Source organism: Macrobrachium nipponense, chromosome 47 (genome assembly GCF_015104395.2).
Source record: "Macrobrachium nipponense isolate FS-2020 chromosome 47, ASM1510439v2, whole genome shotgun sequence".
NCBI lineage: Eukaryota > Metazoa > Arthropoda > Malacostraca > Decapoda > Palaemonidae > Macrobrachium > Macrobrachium nipponense.
In genome coordinates, this window is record NC_087222.1 from 36,181,991 (window position 1) to 36,192,469 (window position 10,479).

Consider the following 10,479-nt stretch of genomic DNA (forward strand, 5'->3'; position numbering starts at 1 on the left):
TGAAGTACCTGGCCATGCTGATCGACACGGCAGCAGGGCAAGTCTTACCCGCAGATTCGCGGATCAGCAGGTTCAGGGACGCAGTAAGACAGTTCCTGTCTCTACAGGAGCAACCAGCAACCAGCAACCTGTCGTCTCTCGAGAAGCTAGTCCCTCACGGGCGTCTTCACCTGCGGTCTCTTCAGTGAGACTAAAGGAGTGTTGGTCGCAGGCAAGGGACCCTCCCTTCTTCCCCGTGGCCCTCACGGAGGAGGTGAGGCAGGACCTAGCCTGGTGGCTGGACGATGGGAACCTCGTATGAGGAGTGCCTCTTCGCACTCCTCCCCCTGGAGATGCTGCTCTTCTCGGACGCATCGACTGAGGGATGGGCCACACACCTGGAGGAGTTGCTGACTGCAGGTGTGTGGGACCATCGCGACAAGCACCTTCACATTAACGTCCTGGAGCTCAAGGCAGCATTCCTCACTCTCCAAGAGTTTCGGGACCGTCTGGTGGGACACTCGGTGGTGTTGATGTGCGACAACACCGCAGTAGTGGCATACATCAACAAGCAGGGGGGCCTAGTGTCCCTCCCGCTGCACCAGTTGACGCTGCAGGTGCACGAGTGGGCCACTGCACACTCAATAGAGTTGTCGGCTCGCTACATTCCAGGCAAGAGGAATGTGGTAGCCGACAAGCTCAGTCATCGGGATCAGGTGATAGAAACCGAATGGTCCCTTCATTCAGACGTGGCGGAAAGGCTCTTCGACGTGGCGGAAAGGCTCTTCAACCTGTTGGGGCTCCCAGTCGTGGATCTGTTTGCCACCCGGCACAACAGAAAACTCCAGGTTTTCTACTCGATTGTGCCGGACCCGTGGGCAGCCGCAGAGGACGCTCTTCAACATCCGTGGGACAACCTCTTCGTCTACGCCTTTCCCCCCGTTCTGTCTGATTCGCAAAGTGATCAGCAGGGCGCTGATCACTGCGAACCTTCGGATGATCCTAGTGGCGCCCAAATGACCCCAAGCCGTTTGGTATCCGGACCTGCTGGCTCTGCTTGCAGAAGCGCCGAGGGAGATTCCCCCCTGGCACAACCTCCTGTCCTAGCCACACGTAGAACGGTACCACCGATCCGTCGAGTCCCTGTGTCTTCACGGTTGGCTTCTATCCACCATCTCTTGCGAGCAAGAGGCTTTTTTCGCAGCGCAGCGACAGAGATGGCCAGATTCCTCAGACAGTCCTCTGCGGCTGTCTACCAGGGAAAGTGTTCTGTCTTCTGTGGTAGCAGATTTCCTCGTCTTCCTTCGCCAAGAGAAGCTCCTCTCCATCTCCGCAGTTAAGGGCTACAGAGCCGCCCTGGCCTTAGTCCTTAAACTACGAGGTGTGGATATCTCCTCTTCTTTCGAGATCTCCCTCCTGATGAAGAGCTTCGAGAGGTCTTGCCCACCCAGGGAACTCAGGCCCCCGGGATGGGATGTGACTCTCGTCCTTAGGAGTTTGACTCGCAGACCCTTCGAGCCACTCCGAGAGTCGTCAGCCAGGGATCTGACCCTCAAGACCCTCTTCTTGCTGGCCCTGGCATTGGCGAAGAGAGTAGACGAACTTCATGGTCTTTCATTCAACGTTAAGCATTGGATCCATGACGCTCGGTTTCGTCCCGAACTTCTTAGAGAAGACTCAGAATCCTTCTGTCCCTGACGACCGGTTCGAGTCCTTCACGATCCCCTCCCTGAAGGATTTCACTGATAATGATGCGGATGAGATGCTGCTTTGTCCTGTGAGGGCGCTACGGCGCTATCTGAAGACAACTCGGCACCTCAGGCCTGAGTGTCGTCGCCTCTTCTTTAGCACCGCGGTTACCAAGAAAGAAGTTTCCAAGAACTCTCTTTCTTTCTGGCTGCGTGAGGTTATCAGAAGGGCGTACGAGACAGCTGGCAGTGACGACACCCGTACCCTTCGTCCAGCCCACGAAGTCAGAGGTATTGGTCCAACCCTTGCGTTCCGCAAGAACTTCTCCGTGGCGCAGGTTCTGAAAGCAGGGCTTTGGGCTAACCAGACCACCTTCACTTCTTTCTACCTTCGGGATATCACCCACAGGTCCTTGGACACCTTTTCCTTGGGACCCGTGGTGGCTGCTCAACAAGTTGTGTAGTCTACCCAGCACCCGAGCAGACAGAACAGCATCGCATCCTTGTGTGACTGCATGTATGGACGAGTGAAAGAGTGTGACTGGCTTCTCTTCCTCCTTCGTTCTTTTCCTCTACCTGTGGGCAGAGGACCGCAGTCGTTACTTCGCTGAACGGGAGGCTGATGCAGGTAAGCTACACAATCGAGCCCCATTCTATCCCTTTCAGTAGGGATGAAAGTGTTTATCCACCACTCCCCAACAAGGGGGTGGAGTGGAAGCCAACAAGAGACAAACCCATAACTTTACCTTGGCTCTTGAAGTAGGAACTAGTTCTTGCTTTTTGCTAATTATAAGAGGTACGCTTGCCTCCCTCTTATGAAACTTTGGTCCAGAAGTTTCTGGACCACTGATCCTGCGGTGCACACCCGATCAGCTGGGTAGAGGCTAGGAATCTCTCCCTCTGCTCTTACGACCAGGGAGGGAATCCAAGGTAGGACGAACACCAGTCTGTTCATAAGACTCAGATTCCACCCACCAATAAGTGAGTCTTCCTATTGTTAAAGGACCGAAGGTTTGTATTCCGTATCGGAACAAATAACAATTTGTCGAAAATTGTATTTTTCCTACCTATACAAACCTGAGGTCCTTTACATATAGTCCCACCTCATGCCACCCCTCACTCTGCGTTTCCTGGGCCTCAAGCAAAGTGACTCCTTGCCTCGCAGTTGAGCATACCGCTAACTGCCTGACAAGTAGTTAACTACCGAACCCCCTTGTTCGAAAGCTTACGACTGGTTCAGCTGCCGCTAAGTACTTTCCTATTGTTAAAGGACCTCAGGTTTGTATAGTTAGGAAAAATACAATTTTCGACATTGTTATTTTACTTCAAATTGTGATTTTTACTAAACAATCCAAGTTTAATACTAACATATTATTCTACAGGATTATGGAAAACCTTTTGGGAAAGGTGATATTGTCTGCTGCTATTTGAACATGGATTCTGACCCCATCTCTTTGTCATTCAGTTTGAATGGGAAGGCTTTGGGGAAGTGCTTCACATTGACTCGTCGTAAACTAAAGGGAATGGCTTTATTTCCAGACATCTTGACCAAGAATTGTACTTTCAAGGTGTGTATATGGAACTTTATCATTTGAATTGTATATTTTCATCTTGGAGAGTTACAGGTTACATTTCCGTGAATGTTCTTGCTTGTGTTTATACAAGGAATATATTCAGTTGTTTATATTTAATACATGTTTTGATAATGTAGTCGTGTATATGGAACTTTATCATTTGAATTGTATATTTTCATCTTGCAGAGTTACAGGTTACATTTCCTTGAATGTTCTTGCTTGTGTTTATACAAGGAATATATTCAGTTGTTTATATTTAATACATGTTTTGATAATGTAGTCACTTGTTTTGACCTCAAGGAGTTACCTTCCCATATATATATATATCTATATATATATATATATAGATATATATATATATATATATATATATATATATATATATATATATATATATATATATATATATATATATATATATATATATATATATATATATATATATATATATACAGTAGTACCTCGAGATACGAAATCAATCCGTTTTGAGGCGCCTTTCATATCATGAGGTTTTTGTATCTTGGACCACATTTTACATGTAAAATGGCTAATTCGTTCCAAGCCCTCCAAAAACACCCCAGTAAATTTCATAATAAAGGTAAATTGACCTATAAACCATGAAATACTACAACAATTTGGGCCTTCAATATGTAACTTAATAATAAAAATGCAAAACCTGTAAATAAAGTGTATATTAGTGTACAAGGAATATTATTACTGTAACGTAAAATGTGGAAGCTTACCTTTTGAGTGAGGCTATCTCCGAAAGTGGCAGCAGAGGAGGAGGACAAACGGCAGATACGTACACTTAACTTTACGAAACACATAAAAAAATGTCAGATAAACAAACTAAACTTTACAAAACACATTAACAAAACTGTAACACTTAACTTTACAAAACACTTAAAATAAAATTTATTTTGTCTTTTTTGATTTTACATTTCTTTCTACTTTTTTATACTTTACGTAATTTCAATTTCTTCACCACCGAATGGATACCAGTCCGTTTACGGAATTTTTCGAACCACCCATGAGAAGCCTTGAACTCTGGGGTTGCCGTTGATGTCCCCTCTCTGCCGTCGTCTTCGGCTTGGGCAATCAAATCGCCGAAAATAGCGCTGGCCTTCTGGGCAGATTGCCGTCTCGGTTATCGTATCGCCATCGATTTCTTTGTCCTCGATCCATACAAGAAGCAGCCTTTCCATTTCATTATGCACAATGCTCCTCTTGACAAAATAGCATGCCCTTGAAGGTGTAGCTGCTTGATGGCTTCCTTCTGCTTAAGGATGGTGCCTATCGTCGATGGATTTCGGCCGTATTCCTTAGCGATCACACTCAACCGCAAGCCAGCTTCATACTTTTTTATTATCTCCATCTTTGTCTCCATAGAAAGCATTCTCTTCTTTCTGTGAACTTCAGCAACTTTCTTGGGACCCATGACTATATGTACTGTACGTAATTAAGTTACGTATGTAGTACGAATACTCATTAGGTTCTCACAACACGATAAAGTAGCACAACGAAATCACTAACGAATTTAAGATACTAAACAAATCGTTGGACCGAACGAATGCCGCATGCGTACAATAAAGCTTCGGGAGCGAAGTGGCTGAGCGAAGGCACGCCACCACGTAAGATGCATGATGGGAGGGATGCTGTCCAATAGGAGAGAAGGATTCTTCCATGGCTTGGCTATCATCAGGAAACCCAATGGGAGAGCAGGAGGATGGTGGCGAGTCTACTAAAACTAAGATGGCGGCGTGCGGCACGAGTTTCAAAATTGTTATCAGGTGAATCTCAGACTTTCAGAAACCTTTCGTATCTTGAAAACTTTTCGTATGTAGAGCAGTAAAATTTTTCGTGTCAGCTTTCGTATCTCGAGTTTTTCGTAAGTTGAGCCTTGTATCTCGAGGTACCACTGTATATATATATATATATATATATATATATAATATATATATATATATATATATATATATATATATATATATATATATATATATATATATATATATATATGTATGTATATGTATATGTGTGTATATATATATATATATATTATTATATATTGCTACTTTCAAAATGCATGTTTCCCCTCTTTGAAATGTCTTGTAGATTGTGTAACATTTTTTCAGATTCCTAGATAGCTTAGAATAGGATGTTTTTAAATGTGTGTTCAGATTTCGCATAACATCTTGTAAAAGAATATATATATAACGTAAAGAGAGAGATCCTTGTCTTTTCAAAGCTGCAAATGTTTAACTTTTATGTCAGCACTTTAAGATTGGAGTCTGCGAGATCCGTTTGCTTCCCATGCTCTGCAGCGCGTTTGATAGCGAGCTCGTTGTCATAAAAAACATGTCAATCTAATTAGCGTTTACCCTCAGTTTCAATCAGGTACGTATCTGTTGAGCAGTCTTGTCTTGTACGTGTATGTATTTGCCGAGTCCCACGTGGATGTTGCACATTATGTGTGTAAGATTGCGTCAGATTTCAGAACTTTCGAGAAGCTTTCGTGCCTAGAACGTTTTGAGACATCTGCTCTGTCATTTCCATAAAGGAAGAGATTTTCATTCGATCTTATGACCTCGAGGCAGTTAGATCTCCCTCTCTCTCTCTCTCTCTCTCTCTCTCGCCCTCTCTCTCTCTCTCTCGACATCGATCGATTTTATTAACGTAACGTAAATTTGGTCACTCATAACTTGTGAGAATTGTATATTTGATATTTCTTAGAATTTATTTAGTTTATTTAATGTCTTTGTGGAATCTGAACAAACATTTCGAACGGCGCCTAGTTTTTTGTGAAAGTGTAATATACAAGAGAAAGAAAGAAGTTGGTATACCAAAAAAAAGGTAAAGTGTGTTATATTTTATAGTTGCAACTAATAATGGATAGGGAGTGTGTTTAACTAATAATTGATAGGAACTGTTGTCTGTTACGAAGGTTTGGTAAAAACTGTTGGTTACAGTGTTATGAAAAAGATTTACACTTTTACACATTGCTGATATTTTTTGTGTTTGTGTCTGTTCCATTATTTGTGCACTTATTCATTTTCTTATTGAAGGTGTGTCTTTTTGTTTTATATTTCCATTTACATTCACCATTTAATTGACTTAGTTAGTTTTCATTGCTTTATCACATTGCACATTTAATTAAATTTAACACTTGTGAATTGATTTTGCATTTACTTAGAATTCTTTTCAAGTTTTATTGTGTTTAGGCACTTGTGAATTAATTTCAAATTTTCAATTATTGCCTAACACTTTTGAATTTTGAGTGAATTAATTTTTTTTTTGATTTTGTGATAATTATTTTGATTTAATTTTACTTAATTTGATTCAAGAATTCATTAAACTTTACTTTGTTTTCAAGTAACAGTAATTTTCCCTGCAATATTGTGAAATTTCACTTATTAAAATTTTTTGGAAATTTTTTTGAAATTTAATAAATTTGTTTTATTTAAAAAATTTTGATAAAGTGTTGTTTTTCGTTATTCTTTACACCATATTAAAATATATTATTAATTTGATGATTAAATTTTATGTTAGGTAGAACCATAGAGTGGTAATTGATTTGCTTTCCTTCAATTTCTTGAAGTGACTTAGAACCAGGAAAGTACTTAGACTTCTGAAATCAGGGAAATACTTAGAGTTTTGAAAGTTGTTGATGGATGATGCCTTTGATTAATTTAATTACTTACAAGATTACCTCACACCTGTTTTGATGAACTTAGTCTGATTTTCTGCAATACTGGTAAGTGTTAAGGGATCACTGTTGCCTTTAGAGTATTCAGTCGTTTAAATGTGTTATGAGGGTTCAGGTGTCTGCTTTTGGTGAGGTAATATTTGATGCATGGTAACCAGATACTTGGCACTTCGTAACATTGTTTAATGGTGCCCAGAGACCCGGGAAAGCAGGTTTCATTATCACTCTAAAAATATACTGGTGGTGTTAGGAATATATTGTTAGGAGAGGTGGGACCATATAGTTTGTTGCATTTATTGTATTGAATTGTAAACTGATAACTTAGAGGAAAATGGCTCAGTTCAATGTTCAGGAATTTTTAGCAGCTCCTTCCGTCCAAGTTTTGTCTGAAACCACTCTGTCTAGAGCACAGTGGAGCGCTTTAGCAGAGGCATGTGGTGGTTATGTGCTACTAGTATGGTAAAGGCACAAATAAGATGTATTGCTATGGAATCATTGATAAACTCTGGTAGAATAACTGATGAAGATGAGTTAGAATTGGCTCAAGAGTTGTTGAATGTAGCACGTGCTGATCTCATAAATAAGCAAGCAGAAAAGAAAGAGAAAAGTGATGCAGAGTTAGAGCTTAGACGCATTGAAGCAGAAGAGAATTTGATTTAAGCTAAAAATGCTTGCTGAAAGAGAGAGAATGCAAGCTGAAAGAGAAAGAATAGACAGGAAAAACAAGAAAGAAGAGAAAGAGAAGAAGAAAAAGCAGCAGAAGAGGAAAGAGAAAGAAAGAATAAAAGAGGAAAAGAGAAAAATAAACTCGCAAGACATGAAAGGGAAATGGAATTAATAAGAGCTAGATCCACATTACCTGTAACACCGTCTAACCCTAACCAAGGTAATCAAGACCCTGTATTTGATGTAGTGAGAGTACAGAAGTTAATCCTAAGTTTACTGAAGAAGCTCCAGATGAGTTTTTTTGATCACTTTGAGAAAGTGGCTTCAGGTATGGGATGGCCAGAGGATAAATGGTCAGTTTTGCTACAAAGTGTCTTGAGTGGTAAAGGGAGAAGTGCTTATCTAGCCTTAACAAGCTGATCAGTGTAAAGACTACAAGGTACTTAAACACAGTGTGCTACAAGTTTACCAGATGGGACCCCAGAGCACTACAATGAGAGATTCAGAAATTTAAGAAAAGATGAGAGAGGAACCTTCTTTGATTATGCTTACAAAGTGAGAAGGTGTTTCAAACGTTGGGTAGAAGCTGCTAAGTTAAAACTTTTGATGAGTTAGAAGAGTTACTTGTTCTTGAACAGTATCTTAAGGGAATTCCTGAACATATAAGAGCCTATTTAAGAGAGAGAGAAGTGAAAAGAAACTTGACAAAGCCGCTACACTTAGTGAAGATTACAATATAATCAGTAGCAAACGTAATTTACAATGTCAAGTACCAGAGTCAACAACGCCCCAGGTTTTAAGTCTTTTCCAAATAACAGGAACAAATTTAATGGGAAACTTCTTAAGTGATACTACTAAGAGTACACAAGGTAATACAGCTCAGCAAATTAATGTGAAATCCTCATCCAGTTTTTCAAGACAGTTACAGAAACCTAATGTTGTCTGTTTCAAGTGTGGAAGAGTAGGACACTACAGTCAAGAGTGTTACCGGAATCAACAGCAGTCAAAACCAGTTAGTCAAGTTGTGAAACAAACTACGAAGAGCAGTGTGGGAAAGAATCAGACTCCAGAGAAGAATGAAACTAAACAAGCTGAATGTTTAGCAACCAGTGGAAATGTTACCTCAAGCAGTGAGTGGTTTAAGCAGTGTGGAGGCTTTTTTAAAAAAGCATATAAATCTGAAGGGTATGCTGTCAAACGTCAAGAAGGAATTATGCAGGTACCAGTCAAGATATTACGTGATACAGGGAGTAACCATAGTGTGGTAGTACATGGTTCTCACCCTCAGTTGGAGAAGAGTCTCACAGGAGATTCAGTTATTTTGAAGGGTATAGGAGGAGAGGAAGTAACTCCTATATGCCGCTTACACCTGTCATGTGAATGGTGACAGGGAATGTTGATTTGCTGTAAAGGATTCACTAGCTGTGGAAGGTATACATGTTCTGTTGGGGAATGAAGTGGTGGTGGTGCCATTTATTCCTTGTCCTGTAGTGACAGACAAACCATTGAGATTAGTCCTACAGAAGAGTTGGAGAAGAATAACCCCCACCTGTTCCTAGTTGTGTAACTACCAGAAGTATGAAGAGGACTACGACTGTAAGTGAAGAAACTGAGGATTTACACACCCAAGAAGGATCAAGTGAAGGATCTTTGTGCTTAGAAGAATTATTCCAGGAAGTGAAGTTTCCCATAGTGCTGATCAAGAAGAGATTTCCCAAGAAGATGAAGAAGACGACGACGAAGAAGAACCTGATGTTCCTTAAGAGACTCCGAGTAGTCAAAGTGTTGCTGAAGACAGTAGTGAAACTACAGTAGCTGAGTTAGCAGATATTGAGAATTCAACCTTTGAAGTTGGTCAAGTGACAAGAGAGAAGCTGATGGAACTTGCAGAAGAAGGATGCATCGTTAATTGATTTGTTCTTCAGAGTTTGTTGATCGAGAAGAGATGCAACAAACTCCTACCTGTTACTATCTGAAGGAAGGTTTACTGATGAGGAAGTATAGACCTACAGATATACCAGGAGATGCTGAATGGGGCGAATATCATCAAAGTTTTGATTCCATATCCATTGAGAAAGGCAAGTGATTGCAGTAGCTCATGAGTCTGGACATATGGGAATCAGGAAGACTGTGGAGAAGATCATGAAATATTTTTTTCTGCCTGGACTCACAGAGATGTTAGCAGGTTTTGTCGTGAGTGTCATACCTGCCAGATAGCTGGAAAACCGAATGAAACCATCAAGAAAGCCTATAGAAGTTAGAGGAGAACCCTTTAGCAAAGTGATTATAGATATGGTTGGACCATTGCCGAAGACAAAGAAAGGAAATGAGTATTGACATTAATGTGGTCCAGTGACAAGGTATCCAGAAGCAATCCCTGTTAGAAACATATCTGCCAAGATAGTTTTGCTGAAAAACTTGGGGAGTTTTTCTCAAAGTTTGGTATACCAGAAATTGTACAAAGTGATAGAGGAACGAACTTTACTTCCAAGTTGTTCCAGGATGTGATGAATTTGTTAGGAGTGAAACAACAGTTATCCACTGCCTATCATCCAGAAACTCAAGGTGCCTTGGAAAGGTTCCACCAGACATTGAAAAGTATGCTGACAAAGTATTGTTCTGAGTCAGGAAGAGAATGGGATGTTGGTTTACCATTAATGTTGTTGAAGTTAGGAATGCTTATCAAGAAAGTATGGGATGTTCACCTAATGAGATGATTTTTGGAAGAGAAGTGAGAGGACCGTTGAAGATTCTTGCAGAAAATTGGGAAGAAAAAAATCAAGAGGAAAGCCAAGCAGAGTATGTAAAGAACTTAAGGAAGAGGTTTGAAAGAGATTAGAAAATTCTCTTTAGAAAACTTGAAAAT

At 40.7% G+C, this 10,479-nt stretch overlaps 1 protein-coding gene across 1 annotated transcript in view; it reads left to right on the plus strand.

The window, feature by feature from the left end:
• The window catches only part of LOC135204652 (ABC transporter F family member 4-like), a 200,573-nt gene that overhangs the window by 138,673 nt on the left and 51,421 nt on the right, over nt 1-10,479 (plus strand). Inside the window, exon 9 of the mRNA XM_064234801.1 lies at nt 3,050-3,235. Coding sequence (XP_064090871.1) covers nt 3,050-3,235 — 186 coding nt within the window. The remainder of the gene's footprint in view (nt 1-3,049; nt 3,236-10,479) is intronic.